Raw genomic sequence first — 15,813 nt, 5'->3', positions numbered from 1 at the left:
ACAAGCTCGATAAAGTGCCTTCTATTGTTCGATTTCGTACCCAATATTCTCGCAGAATTATCTGTCGTATTTTAGCAGTGCTTAGTAGTGAGCGTGTACAGCTTTGATCGGAGTGCAAGGTGCGGGAGTGCTCGTGCGCCTATCGCTTGGATATGATGGGCTAGAAGGGGGAGGTGTGACGATCGCGCTGGTGAAAGTGACTCAGTGATTCAGCATACGGAGCTGAGGTATATATAGCGGGGCGGAGAGCCATCGATAATTGAATAGCAGCGACAGCCTGTACTACAGAAAACAGAAGGTGAATGAATAAGTAAATCGAGGGGGCTTCACAAGCCCTCCATAGCTTCGCTGCAGCCTGTCGTCATTGCGCCGAGCTCAATGGGCCCTGCCTATTTTTGTTATGGCTAACAGACGGTGACCAAAACACTGTTGCGTACCAGGCTGCAACACAGGGTATGTGTCTTTAAAGGAATACCCGAATATTGGGATAGTTGACGATATTCCAAATAATGTCTGAAATGTCTGATGGTGGGGGCCAGTAGCTCGCTACCAGTCCTGATCTAATGCAATTATGCAGGTGACAGATACAAACCAATCAGATTCCTACACCACTTTGAACAACTACTTGTGTAGTCCATCTATAGCGACGTCGAAGACCTCAGTAATGGAGAAGATTCGTGTATTTTCGACTGAATGTGCTACGGGGCTAGTCTTGATCCTATGAAGTGATTGAGCCGGGTCGAAACGCTACTGGAGGGTTGTGGATTAGGACTGACTGCCTTGACGATCGATGAGCAGTACGAAAATTGCAGTAGAGTAACGTAGGATGCGTAGGTAAAAACTGAACTGACAAGAAAACTGAAGAAGCTCTCGACGCGAGGCTAACATACGTGTAGTCTTGAATGGGCAAGGTCGATAGAGAGCTTAGTATTTTGCTAGAACAAGATAACTACGGCGTTTTTCTTTCTTCTTTTTGACAGCGGCAAACTCTGATAACATCAGTAGTGTAGTGGGGTGTGATTTTCTAGGCATCTTCTTGGCAATGAAATGGTGCATTTGCTAATATCCTGGCTCAGTAAAACGCGAGGCGCCAAAACATTTTACGCGCTAACTCTGTCGCATCGCGTCCATATTTAGGCCCCTCTGATCCTTGGACGTACAGCTTGACTCACAGATGTAAAATGTTACCAGGTGCATGCGTGTTATATATCAATTGGTGCTATACATCATTCCACATTGGCCGTTAGAGCCGAAACGGGAGGTTTTCTGTGCGTAAGTATTGTTTCTCTACACTTTCCGTACATCGTGAAAGCGCTGGTTCTGCAGTATATATGACAACGGATATATCATACTCACTCAAGCAAGGGTAGGTTAATAGAAAGCCTCGTCACTGATAATTGCGTGGTGCTCAAAACGAGAGTCAAAATAAATACATCTATCTTTGTTTCGTTTGCTGTTCGCGAACGGAAAGTGGTGCTGACTTTGTAGTAATAAAAAAGACTGTACATATTGTTTACATACAAAACAAAATTCATTCTCGATCCAACTGGGAACTTTTGTGAAGCGTAATTGAATACACCTTTTTCTAAAAGTGTTTCGTGTAGGATTACCTCGCGTTACTTGGCTACGCCAAGAACAACCAGCTGTCCATAACGTACAGTGTTTTCCCCTAGTCTTTTAAAGTCTTTCCCGATACCAAAAGTCCCATCAAGACCTGCGGTATGTACACTGTTAGCAAAAATTACACGCCCAGACGTGTAAACCGTTGTCCCATAGCGGACACGTCGAAACGTGCTGGTTTTACACGAGGTCATCTGTGTTTTTCGTCTACACATGAGGTGCTGTGTAAACTTAACACGCCACACCGTGTCTGCCTTCCGCAAAACCGTTTCGAGCGTGTTCCTTATGAAACATGGTGGCCAGCGGCCGAGAACAGGCGAGAGATGAGCCCAGCGAGCCGCGCGCCTTTCAGCCGAATTGAAAGCACACAGGGCGCGTTAGTTCTCGTTCGATGTCTTTTATACACAGTAAAGTCTCCAAGCGGCGGACGTAGCTACTTGCAAAGGTACGTACGTGTGTTGTCGGCGGTCGGCGGCATCAATAGCTTCAACAAACCGCTAAAAAAAAAAAAAAAAAAAAAAAAACGAATGCCGAATTTACATGGATAAATAACTTGAGCAAACTATTTAAAATCGGGCGGTAACTTGCGCCACCTATCGAGATTTCTAGCAGCCTGTTTTTTAAAAAAAAAGGCGAGTCTGTTGACACTGCGAACGACCACGACTACACAGCAACCCTACATACAACGCAGACTACATAGCACACAGCTACACAGCACCGACATGTACACAAACACAACAACCGACACTACGCCCGACACTTCCTACTCGATATCCAATTCTCCCCGCGGCGCATATAAGCTTGACATGTGCGGGTGAGCTCTTTGGTCGCTGACCATTACAGATGTATAGAAGAATACACAAAACACGGCGCAATGGACAGCCGTGTGTTAGACCTGTTTGCATTTAAAAAGTATGGAGGCAAAATCTATAATGTCAGTCCGTTGCAATAAATAACGATATGTTAACAATAAATCTTAAACCGGTCATGAAAAAGTTCAAATTTTTGTTATTTTCTTGCTAGACCAGTGTTATGAGCAGTCCGACTAGCTTGAATCAGATAGGAAAACAAATTATTGGGATTTTGTCATTACGTATACAATAATAAATGAAAATGATCCTTGCGCAAAGCATTTTTTATATGTTTTTGTGAAGGACATCTGGACATCCGCCCAACACTTCACTTCCGCTAGTTGCAGCAGTTGCAGTACGGGAGCAGACGCCTTCACTTTTGGGGCGTTTTGATGCAGTTTATGTCGTATGTCGTGTCGGTGTCGAGAAGAGCGGTGGGGCTTGGGAGTTTGTGACCGGTGTTATTCGTGAACACTGGTGTGGGGCGCTGATGCGTCTTTTTTTTATACTGCCACCACCCCGAACTTTGAAGATACACGGGCCCGTAGCAGTGCATTATGCTGAATCGCGAGCTCCTTCTCTGTTGACGTCGCTTTCCTGGTACCACTCGTGGATACTGCAAGCGTTTAAACAGTGTGCACCGTCTCGCCTACATCCCCGGTGACGTACTCGACCTGTTGAAACTTATTGCTTCCGTCATTTTAGAGTACGCAAGGCAGTTATCTCGTTGGTCTGGTTTCGGTTATAAAAGCAAGGCAAAACGCTCGTAGTTCCCGCCCTCAGTACACGTTGGACATCTTCCACACTTTGACACCGGGTAACTGAATGAACGAGGATTTACATTCACTTCCGAGGTCACTCTCGCCGCTTCCTCACCGTTGAGCAGCAGGATTAGCTGGCGACAAGCCGCGGATGAAAGGCTTGAGCATCAACAGCCCAAGCGCACTCGGTGCCGATGCGGGCGACGCGGGTTTCTGTCAACCGGGAGGCCAGCACAAACCGTGACCGTTCCAGCTCTTCGTCATGACACGGTGTTACAGAGAGCAGGGCAAAATACAGCTACACGGATCACCGAAGCAAACGACTGCTATCTTAAATTTTGGCTTGTGATTGCGCCTTTGTAGTAATCATCTTCTTCGTTTTGCTGGAGAGACGCAAACGACGGGCATAACAAAATCGCTTGCATATTCCGCATATCTCACAAAAGCATTTACCCTGTCACATTCCGAAAAGCGCGAAACACGGAGTCCGCACCGTCCTAAGCTTCCCGTTTTTTACCTGCTTTAGAGCAGTTTGTACCTGCTAGTAGATATGCCTACTGAAACTGAAACAGGGCAGTGCCAGAAGAGACAAAGTTGAGAAAGCTTGCTCGGTCTCCAATTTCTCAACTCTCAAGTGATTGTACCATAATGCACCAACGCGTCTTCCAAAATAAAGAAAGAGCACTACGTTCACAACATAAAAAATGGTCTCAGTACATGCATCTGTGGGCAGGTAGGAAACCTTGCCCTAATTTATTCACGCCGCATGATTGGCGCAACAAACTCGTTGCAGGACCGAATCATCTACTCGAGCGGTGTGCGTCGCTATGCAAACGCAGTCCAACACGAAGCAAAAAAAAACGGCAGATTTAAGACAACAATCCGGAGTCCATTATTCAATTAAAACAACGTAATTTTGTTGAAAACGCCCGCTGCTTCTTACTCACGGTATGTGTCGGGATACTTCCACAGTTTGAAACGGAACGAAGGAAGATTTACTTTTAAAAACGCTCGCTGCGTCCTCCCGGACCAGCTGGACCGGATCAGCTGACGACGACGGGACTGTACCCGTTGAACCTCCACCACGCAACAAACAATTTGCGCTCCGTGTTAAAAGCGTGGTTCAAACAGACCCGGAATACAAAGCACCGCACCACACACGACGAATGTTTCAGCTCTTTTTCGCATCGCCGAGTTGCACCGAACAGAACGAGATCGCCGAAGTCAACGCCGCGCTGTCGTGAACCTTGGCTTGTGGTTGCGAACTCGTGGACCCTGTGACTCCCTTCGCTTTCAAAGCACACACGACGATTACGAATGCTACTCTCCGTCTTCCAGGGACATCACAGGGGCACTTCTCCGGTCACGTCTTCACTATGTGCTCGCAAACTCCGAAGCGCGAAGCTTCTCGCGTCCCGTCAAATCAAAACAGTAGCGGCGCCATGCGTACTTGTCAGATTTTCTCCGGTCAAACAAAAACAACGAATGCCAACCGGCTTGCTTCCAGCGTACATCGGCGTTGCGCTTGCGCCGTGGCCAGATCGCTTGCAGTTGAAGGTTGAAGCAAAAACGAAACCAACTGCAATGTCACGTGTTCACATCGAGGACACGCTTTTTATATCCATTTTAACTGTTTGGAACGAATAATTAGACCCATGACTTTATTTGTGGTGTCTAAGAAACTGTTATCAGGACCCCTAAACTAAATACAAACATGGGCGACATGAGGGAAGCCGCATTGCCATCGACCAGAAAATGGCGGCGAGCACGGTAAGCGTGAGTTTCGCCGACGTCGTGCGACATGGCGCAATTGCTTTTGGTGCATATCTGTCTCCGAGACATGTTTCTTTCCGCGGCATTTGTCTCGACGGTCCTTTCCAAGTGTGTCCCCAAGCATTCCGGTGCTTCGATAGCCGGCAATGCCGCGGTCGTCGCCGGGGGCGATGCGTGTTATCGAGGTCGGCTACACGGTTATGCGTGTCTGACCGAACCAAAACACGTTTTTTACAACCTCGCATGATTTCTGAACGAATTATCCGTTACTCATAGTGTAAATTTATGGTAATTTGTGTAAATAGCGTGTTTTTCACCCCAAATATTCGCCAAATACACGGGACTTGCTAACAGTGTAGTTTCGACACCCTTATTGTATCATGTGAAGTAATTTTACGCATTCGCCTTCGGCTATCGTCTTTATGCGGAAGAGGTCCGTTCCGTTCCAGGTGTCTCCGCACCGCGAACCCGTGGAAAGTCTGGCAACAAGCTCCCCAACTCCCGGCTAGTGTCTATCGCCATGAGGACTTCGCCTCCCGACCCTTCGTACAAGAGGTACGCATCGCACCTGTTCATGGCCTACGGACAGATTGTTGACCACGACATGTCCCTCAGCCCCGATTCCCGAGGAGGTACGTTAACGCTTCATTTCCTTTTTGTCGTTGGTTTGTGATCGTGTCAGAAGGAAGCAAGAAAGCTTCCTTTTGTTTACCGTAACTGTCTACATCTTTAAATTAGAGGTGTGCGATTATCCTCAGTTCTATCTCAAGCCCGACCGCAGCCCACGCTATAGTTCGTTTGAGCCAACAAAACAGCACCAAAAGTCCATTGTCACGGCTCCCATTGCATTTGTCCGTTCGCTATTATCGACTACATCAATCGCGCACAGCAAATGCGTAATGATCCTGATTGCTTTTTTGTGTGTTTTCTTTGTGTGTCGTTGTGTTAGCCAGAAATAGCACACCCACAAAGACCACGAGCCCCGAGACGATGTACTTTTCACGCTCGGATCCTGGAGTTGACCGCGGTCAAATTTAAATTTAAATGAAGTATAGACCTTCGAGTCAAATAGAGCGGCGTAATTCATAGCCTTCACAGTAGTAGGGAACCCCCAGGACACACCGCCTCCCCTTGCACTATTAAAGCTAGGGACGACCCTGCGCTATTCGCTTCATTATTCACACACTCCTACCGGAAACCATATGGCGAGCGCCAGTGTTCCGAAATGCGTCTTTGGGGCCTCAGAACGCCAGGGGCACGCCAAGCAGAGGGTGACATGGAGCATGCGCAGGAAACGCGCTATGACGTCATTGGTTGAGGTCTCGGGAAGGAAAAATCATGTTGGCCCGTTTGGCTAGTAAAGAAAAGGTACCAGGTGCTCAAGAAGCAGACGAGCTTGCACACCGTACAGCCAGGCTACGTAGACGAAGGAGAAAATATTCTAGGCAGGCTGACTTCCCACTGTTGAATCTGTTGTGATAGGAAGGCTGGATGGAGGCCACCCGTCAAGGTCAGCGAAATGCGGAACGTCAATCTTACACAAGTTCCTCAGTTTACGTCCCTGAAGCCGGAGTTAAGCGTGTTTCACATGCAGCCGATTTTGGCCCGGCGAGATTTCTGCCGTCGCGGCGCTCGTGCCGCTCAACCGCTGGTGCTGGCCAGAGCGCCGCGACGGCAGAATTCGCGCCACTTTAGGGCCAAAACCGCTGCGTGTGAAACCCGCTTCACACTGGTCATACATCATACAACAAACAGTTTGAAAACCCGAGTCACCGCAATATATGTGGTTCGAACTCCGCGCGCCAAGTTCCCTCCTTGAACACATTGCCATGCGGCATTGGGAACACGGATCTTGCGGTGACTCGCGTTCGAATTCGTATGCAGATTGTCTTTTGTATGACGTACAAGCAGTGTGACTCCGGCTTTAGCATGCACGGTGGTCCTCTAAAGGCCAGTTCAGACACTTGCGCTTGAGTGCGTTTGACTGCGTTGCGCCGAAAACCGAAAGCGAGTCACCGGCACATCTGTGCTTCGTATGAAGCGTGGAATCCAATTCAAGGAATCATCTTGTCACGCGATAGAAACAGCAGCGATGTCCTGATTTCTCGCTGCCGCAACACAGTCAAACGCAGTCAAACGCAACTGTCTGAACCAGGCTTTAGACTGCAAATATAAAGACAACCCGAATTCTCCTCAAATTTAACAATCAAATCTGCCCAGAAGACACCAGCTAGGTGCACGTGGAGCGAAAGCTCGCGCTACAGAATCCAGGGATCATGGATTCAATCCCAGCCTTTGCCCGTTTCGATCTGGATAAGCACTGTACCGGCGTGCGGTCGCGTACTACTGCGTGGTGCACGTTAAAGACCCCAAGCTAGGAGTTGTACTGCACTGGCTAAATTGCTCATCTACAGCTGAGACACCAGATGCTTATTGCGGCTCACTAAATTCCGGCTGTATAAACATACACACAACACAATTAAAACGTTTTGCCAGAAAGAGATAGATATACGCAACTAAGCTTCGTTCCGCCTTGATGCATAGCAAAAGCGATGGAAAGAAGGGTGAGCTCATTGCTTTTGTGGTTGCTCTTGCTGCGCGAGAATTCGTGAAGTGTACTTGCATATTGTAGCCTTCGCTGAGGCACAACATGAAGTTACGCCGCCCCCCCCCCCCCCCCCAACGCGTTTCTAACTATTCTAAACCTGCAAAATTTGCTCTTGAACCACTGTACGACACTCAAGTAATGCTGTAAAATTATGGTTAGAAAACTAAATGGTCGAATTAGAACGAAAATAGAAAGCAAAGCTTAAAAATCCGTGCACCATTTTTTTTTATTTTGCAGTTGGCGTAGACCAATAGAGGGACGAAACTAGAAGGACATTGGATTAGCGCGAGTAACCTTTGTAGCTTTTAAAGCCCCATCTACATGAGGCGTTTTCAGGCGCCTCATCTGCGTCGGCGTCGGGGCGCGTCTATCAGGACCACTTGCAACAACACGACGCGCGCGAGCCGCCGATGTCTATCTCGGGAATATTTTGGCGTCCACGCCAGGGATGATTTGCTAAAAACAAAAGGGGGTATCTTTTCCGCGGCTAAAATCCCCCGCAGCCGGGATCTTCTGGTCGCATCAACGGCTTCATGGGGGCAACGTACCTATAAAAACATGCTCCAATCAACTCTTTTAAGCAACGTTCTCGGCTAAACATAGTTTCAGCTCAAGTCCAGACGCAGCCTATGCTACAAGTGGAAACATGTGTCCCTGAACAGTGCTTGCACTAGCTGCACGAGCTTGCGTGCTTGGCAAGATGGCTGAAAGGCCTGGGCTCGCTCTTGTAGCTTCTGCTACGCTCACACTTATAGTGAAAACGCAATATAGCCTCGCTTCCTCACGCAGCAGCTCAGCACTGCTGCGAAAGGACGTGGCTTTGTCTTCCATCTCATTCGCACGCACCCCTACAAGTAGCCTTAACTGCATTATAGCACTGTGGAAGCTACACCAGACTTGACTTTGCAGCACAAAATAGCTGACGCCGAGACAAACAAATGGCTTCTAATCTTTCGTCCTCGTTTCGATTATTCAAGTTCGATTTTCTGAACAGAAAAATGGTGAACAGGGTTGAAATGTTGATGAAACGAATTTCATTTGTGTGCTTAGAAATGTTTATGTGAAGTTGTTTCTAAGATGATCGTGATAAACAGAACAGAAATAAGACACAACACGGAAGATTTAGGTCTGCTCAGCGGAACGGACAAAAGCCTAGGTACTTCCTGCCCTCTGAGCCGGTCCCGTTATTAGAAAATCTCTCTTTCGGTCATTGAAACCTCGAAAAAAGATACCTGAATTCACCAGCAAATAGCCCCAGAAGAGGCGTGCCAGGCAGAACCCAATCAAAGTCACTTGGCGCGGAAGTAAGACCGGGTTCCGATACCCCCCCTAACGGGACATGGCTCGGATGTTCCAGAGGGTGCCTCTGGATCATCCGAGTCTTGGCTCGGAGGTGCTCAAGCACTGCTGCTGGAAAGCGTCTATAGCTTGCTGCTGCTGCTGCAAAGAACTTGGCTCGGATGTTCCAGAGGACCCTCTGGAACATCCGAGCCAAGTTCTTTGCAGCAGCAGCAGCAAGCTATAGACGCTTTCCAGCAGCAGTGCTTGAGCACCTCCGTAACCGACCTAAGTTTTTGTTTCCTCATATTATGTTCGCTTCACTCCATCGTCACCAAAGCGAGACAGGTTACTGCCATTTTAGATTATACTGTATCCTTCTCCCCAGCAAATGCCTTTGTGGAGGCTCGGCATCTCAGCAAGACAAGAAAAGGTCGGCAATGGGGCTCTAGCCTGGCGCTAGATTAAAGCGTCTATACGAGTGTTTTTGGGATATATAGTAATATTCTTTACCATAAAATTAAAACGAAAGATTTACAAGTTTAAAAAACCCTTCTTTGCGCGGAGTCAATGCACTGTAACCAGGTGGTTACAGTGCCTAGTCGACCTGGCAGCACTACGCAGCTCCCAACGTTACTAAAACACTCAGTTAAAAAAACTCGCCCTTGAAACCTGGGCCGTTGGCGTCCACCGAGTCCGAGCTAAATACCATAACAGCGACACCCTTAGCGACGAGTTGAAACATGAAAGTTGCTTTATATGGCTGCTGCAAGATGGCCCTGCGAAATGGCGCCACCGGCCCTTCCGTGTCTTCACGGAACCAGTAAGTGCAGCCGTGCAGTTCACGGAGTGGCCGCTACGGGGGAAATCGCAGCGTTGCGATCGCCATTAGCTCGATACTGGGGTAAGGATCGGCGCTACTTTTCCAGAGCAGGCTCTATGGCAGTTTCCCAACTGAGTGGCTCTAGTAACGTTGGCAGCTCCCGACCGACGCGTGGTGGCGCAAGTCCCTGCGGGGTTGGTCACCCTTTTCACTTCTGATGTGGAGTGATGCGGACGCCGACGAAGCGTGTGGAAAACGCACCCATTGGTTGTACCTTACTAAAAACAGAGATTCCCGTACTGGAATGAAGATTTAGACAAGCCGCCGGTTGAATGAATGGTTTTAGTATATTCTTCCAATATCTCCGGTATTCTTCATAACAATACCGGATAACGATAGAATGCATGCGCAAAAGTGGCGACGGAGTTACAGGTATCGTTATCGGAGTCATTGGAATGGTCTACTAAAACTCTCTAATATTGCTTCAGGCGAAGATCTGAGCGATAATCAAGCGCCCGAAAGCAGCGGAAACAGTCAAGCACACTTTTTCAGGCAGTCTCTTCTCTAGATATCAATGTCGTACGTAATACCGACGCCATGAGCATAACGTTATGAGCCTAACGTTACTAAACACTCCTGCTTGCCACTGATCGGCGTTCCATTCAAAACAGCGTTTAGCTTTGCTCTTTCCTCTTTCAAGGCCCTTTTAAAGTGAAACACAGTTTAACAGCGGTGCTTTTAGGCTCACGTAGCCAAATCCCATCTCAGATGGTGCGATTCTGCTTCCAATTTTCAGCTGCAACATATTACTCGTTCGGCAAAAAAAAACAAAAAAAAAACACAGGAAAACGTGAACGGCAGCTTATGTGCATGCTGTGTCCATGAGCGTCTGCACCCGAGCGAAGTCCCAACTGATGATTTTATTAAGTAGGTCACTAGGGGTGACAATGCACATTCTAAAATTTAAGACATAAGCACTTCGAAAACACAGACAACTATAGAAAAGAAAAAAAGGATAGCGACATTTTATTGTTAATGAAACGCCTTTCTTTGTGCGTAACTGTTCTGCATGCCCGATATTAAAATGACCGCAGTTTTTATTCTTTTGGGTGACCGGAGGATGGAGGTAAAGGGGGGGGGGGGGGGGAGGTTAAAATAAACCTTAAAGTTTACATACTGATTTTGCAAAGCATCCTTTTAGCGTCGGAACGATGGGTACATCATAAATTCCCAGTATTTGAAGCCGCCAGATTATTTTATATAAAAGTGCACAATAAGACTTCCAAATTTTGGCTACCTACCGCTGAATTCCTCTTGTTTTAGAGCGCAACTGTTAGGCGCCCGTTTCCGGTATGAGCGGCGTCGGCGTCGCCGTCGCCTTCGGCGTAACTACGCGGTGTATTGTGGGAAGCGTCCCATAATGCACAGCGGTGACGCGCGCGTTGCATTATGGGACGTTTCCCATAATGTACCGAGCGTGAGGGAGGAGGAGGTTGAAGAATGGGGAGAAAGAGGAGGAGGAAAAGGGAGGAGGATAGGAGGAGGAGGAAGACTGGGAGGAGGCAAGGAGCACGGGAAGAGTAGACGAGGAAAAAGGAGAAGAGGGTACGGATGAGGAGGAGGGGCATACCGTCCCTTCCGTACCCTCCCCTCCTCCTCCTCAAGAGCTGAGCTCTAATTCGGCATTACAGGGAATTGTTAACGTCTTTCTTTTTTTTTTTTTGGCGTATGTTTTTTACCGGTTTTCAAAACGCTAATCGACCTTGGCGAGCAGAAGATGCATCGATCCGTGCATCAAACATGAAAAACGGTGTTCTTAATTGAGTGAAAAACATCTTGACACTGTCGACGGTGTCACTTTAAAAGCCGACTCTCTTAGAACTCAAAGTATAAATTTCACATCTTTAGGCCGTTCCCGTGACATTACTACTTACCACCCGTTATAAAGAATACAGCCATTAACATCCACCGATCTATTAAGTAGCCGAACTGTCAGCTCGGCAGCTTGGATGATTAAGCGGCACTAACGCATTCAACTCACTCAACTAATCTGCACTCGATCATAATTCAGGCTCCAAGGTGATATTATTCTAACCGGAATTTAATTTCCTCACTTACTGTTACGAGATAAACAGACACCGTAATTTCAATGGAGGGATTTTGTGATTTTTCGCCTGTGCAGCCAACGGCACCCTGCTCCAGTGTTGCGGGGACAAGGCGTCCCCGGCCTGCTTCCCCATCAAGCTGTCCCCCGACGATCCGTTCTTCGTGCCCTTGGGCATCCGCTGCCTCAACGTGGTGCGATCTTCGTCGTGCACCGACTGCTCCGGCTTCCGTGAGTTGCACGCGGCGTCTATAGACTAACTCAACTCACTCACGTCACACCGCAGCGGTGGCGCTGCTGTCGGTACTGCTCATGCGCAGACGCTTCCCTCCTCCCGAGTTTGGTTTCTGCGCGCGCGCAGTGTGGTGTGGGCAAAGCGGGCTTGTTTGTGAACACTGTGATGGTGTATAGACCTTTTCCACTCGGTCTTCACCATCTTGAATGGCGGAACTTGTGATAGGTGGGAAAACCTTCCTTTCGCTACGCCACAAGAAGGTGCGAATGTTTTGAACGTAGCTGTTACTTTTTTCTGTTTTTCCACTCCTGCACTGTTTTAGTTGTTTAAGGTTGCAATGTCTTGCTTTTTCTTTCTCAGCCCGCATATTTGTGATTTCAATGACGTTGAAACAAACAAAAAAAAACTAAATATTTAGGCTGTCCATATGTTGATTCGGTTTTTATATATCCTACTTTCTGGCACAAAAGGGTCTAACGTTTTGATGGTCAGAGACATGGAGTGACAACCCCTTGCATCTTGACTTCGCGAAATGTGAGCTAATTACACGGTTTCTAGAGTGCTCTATCGTTCTCCTCAACGAGTAGCTTTAATTTAAAAGAAAACAGTATCCTACTGGTGCGCTTTGTTTTTCATTGTAATGCAATGCTTCCCAAACAACTGCTACTCTGCGACCCACAAAAAAAAAATTAATATTGCGTCTCGATTTGTTTTTTTAAAGATGTCACATGCTTCTTCATTTGAGCGCATAATGTGTATATGTGTCTGTAACGTGTCTAATGCATGTGTATAATGTGTGCAACACGCAAAATTCACGTTAAAATGCTAGTTGACAGTTAATATGGTCAGAGTGAATCAACAGGGTTAAAAACTTCCGAAGGCAAATACAGATGCCAAAAGGAATGACTGTTCCTTGTGGCTAAAGCCAGCTTGTTCGCTAATGCATTTTCTCTAAACGAGACCGGAGTTTGTATACCGCTACTCTCAGATACAACTCAACATTACTCTGCAATTGTGCTTTTATTTCTTTTTTTTTTTGACATTTTTGCAGGAAAGCGAAGTTGGCCTTTCCTATTTAATTTCCCAAGCCGCTTGGGTGTCAACGCTGCATCTGTTGCAACCCCCTCTTGGAGGCGCGACACATTGTTTCGGAGATACTGTCGTAAGGTGTCAATCCTCCAAAGGCATGTGCTTAATTGTAGCTGTCGCAGGTCCTCGCAACTGTGCTGGGTTCGTGCAGCCGAGACACGTTGCGAAACAAAAAGCGCCCTTTCGCGGCCTTGTCTACGTTATCCAAGTCGGTACTCAAGACTTATGTGCAACCTTGGGGAAGGCACGGGCGCGGGCGTGTTGTTCCATTGTACAAAGAGCGTCGTAAATAAAGCATTTTGCGGACCATAAATTATCGCGCCCCGGGTTTTCGTAGCGTCGTACTCAACTTATGAGGAGGGGCTTTAATTTCTAGGTGTCTACTACAGCTTAAATATGCATTCTAGTCTTTTATCTGTATGCATTATATTGCAGGAGTGCCGCAATACAATGGACAGCGCGCCATAAATCGTGATCCTTCTTCTCGCTTCCAGGGTTATAATTATTGTCTTTAACCAGTTCGTCTCGCTTTATTTGCTTTGCAACCATCGTCACCGCCACAATTTAGTCTGATCGCTCTTAACGTAAAAATACTTTTATAGGATCTTAAGAGTATGACGAAAACAAAAAGTAACGACATGAACGAGTTGCGGGGGGTAACGTCACAGACAGATGAAACGACACGAACTTGTACGGACCGTCACGAACATGTGTAACGTCACGGACATGCGTAACCTCACGGACGTATGTAACGGCATGGTCACAAGACGAGTACAGGAGCGTAGGTTCATTTCCCGCTACATTTAGCGGGGAAGGTTTTCCACTGAACTTGCCGGGGAAGTGTTTGCGCTACATTCAGCGGTAGCAAGTACCGTTACGGTGCAGCGTTGTTACTGCGTGGTAGGTGTCATGGCGTCTCGTGGCACCGCGCCACCTGCGAACATATTTTGTGATCGGAGTAGTGTATCGCGGGCCTAAGGCCGTGTTCGTGCCACACTGGTCATCCAAAAAATTGACAGCGAAATTTACCTTCAGTGTTTTATAACGCATGAAATTGAGTCTTTAAGGAGCGATTGCATTAATTGTATAGACGTCGTTAAACACTAGTTCCGGGCGTGAAGAACGTATATTTGTATCAATTTCGTGGGAAACGAAATCGATGAATCACGTGAGCAGGGAGGGTGTGGGAAAAGGGAAAGGGAAAGAAGTAGGAAGGAAAGGAACGACAGGGAGGGGAAGGAGGCAGAAGTGGAGTGGGCGAGAGGACGCTTTACACGAAATTCAGGAGAGAGATAGAGAGAGGGAGGAGAGAGGAAATTTGTGTCACGTTACGTATTTCCCCGCCAAATTTAGCGGGAAACAGATTTGATGTGTCACATAACCAAGGAGGGGGTAGGAGGAGAAAGGCAGGGTACCATAGAAGCATGGAAAGGGATGAGAACAGAAAGGTAAAGAAGGGAAAGGGAAGGAGGGAGAGGTAAGTTGGAAGCAGTGTTTGACAAAATAGTCCATTAAAGTATTTAAGTTAAGTTACTGAATACCTGTTTCATAAAGTATTTAAAACACTACTCCAGTTACTTTCACTGTAAAGTATCTTGAGTAGAGTACAAATACTTAGAAAAGTAATTCAATTACTTCTGAAGATACTTCCGCATTGCCTAATGTGTATCGACGTCAGTGACAAACACAATTATACAGTTGCGCAAATCTGGTTTACTAGACTGGTTTTTAAGCACGCGCCAACACAAATTTGCAAAAAAAAAATCATCGCTTGGTTATTTTCTGCAGTCCAGCTATAAGGAGAAGGCTATCATTGCTGCGTGTTACAAAATATTTCTGTTACAAAAAACGTCATTTTAGTTATAATGACTTCGTTGAATATCACGTTCTGCGGCGCACCTTAGACGCATCGTTTAAGTACAATCCATATTCCCTATATGGGGAGTTGACTATAAGCGAACTTGAAATAGGAAAATGTGTGATTGGATAACAAATTAGAGCCCACATAATAGCCACAGCACTGGTCTCACCTTCTTCAAGTAGGTTGCGTTCAGAAAGGCACTCAACGTTGGGGGACGTTTCGTTGGCATTTTGAAAAGTCATCCTGCTGGTAATTGGTTTCCTGTCATGTCCTCTGCTTATCAAGCCTTACAAAAATGGCATATCTGGACTTATATATATTAAAGAAACAGATATGGTTATAAAAAAAGTTAGGCATATCTAGCCAGATAAAGCATGTGTATCAGTTTAAATAAGGCATATCTGGCCAGTTATGCCCATTTTTTATATATCCATATCTGGGTCAGCCAAATAGGGGTATATCAGCCTCCCACACTCTAAAAAAATGGTGTCGTCTTACACCCATATAAGCACACCAAAACATTAATTCGATATACAGCGCACAGACGTCAAACTGACGGCCCCAAATTTTACGAGGGGCTTGATAGCGGTACGATATAACTTAATAAACAGCAAAAGTACGTATCAAAAGAAAGTAGAAAGAAAACACTGAGCTTTTGCAGTAGGGCCAAGAAAGCGTCGATATATTTTTTTTATAGCCAGTTACATGTACATTAGCTATTTTAGGAAGTTGTGCCACTTGGCTATCAAGCCGCTCGTGAAAGTGGTACCGTCGGTTCGATGTCAGATAATCGCTTACAGACAGTGTTCA

At 46.7% G+C, this 15,813-nt stretch overlaps 1 protein-coding gene across 1 annotated transcript in view; it reads left to right on the top strand.

The window, feature by feature from the left end:
• Nucleotides 1-15,813, top strand: part of LOC120847701 (chorion peroxidase-like) — a 137,823-nt gene that overhangs the window by 94,840 nt on the left and 27,170 nt on the right. Inside the window, exons 4-5 of the mRNA XM_040219563.2 lie at nt 5,455-5,637; nt 11,897-12,049. Coding sequence (XP_040075497.2) covers nt 5,455-5,637; nt 11,897-12,049 — 336 coding nt within the window. The remainder of the gene's footprint in view (nt 1-5,454; nt 5,638-11,896; nt 12,050-15,813) is intronic.

This window comes from Ixodes scapularis, unplaced genomic scaffold (genome assembly GCF_016920785.2).
Source record: "Ixodes scapularis isolate PalLabHiFi unplaced genomic scaffold, ASM1692078v2 PGA_scaffold8__174_contigs__length_109621045, whole genome shotgun sequence".
Classification (NCBI taxonomy): Eukaryota; Metazoa; Arthropoda; class Arachnida; order Ixodida; family Ixodidae; genus Ixodes; species Ixodes scapularis.
Note: the sequence above shows the minus strand (reverse complement) of the source record. Positions and strands in the feature narration are given on the sequence as shown.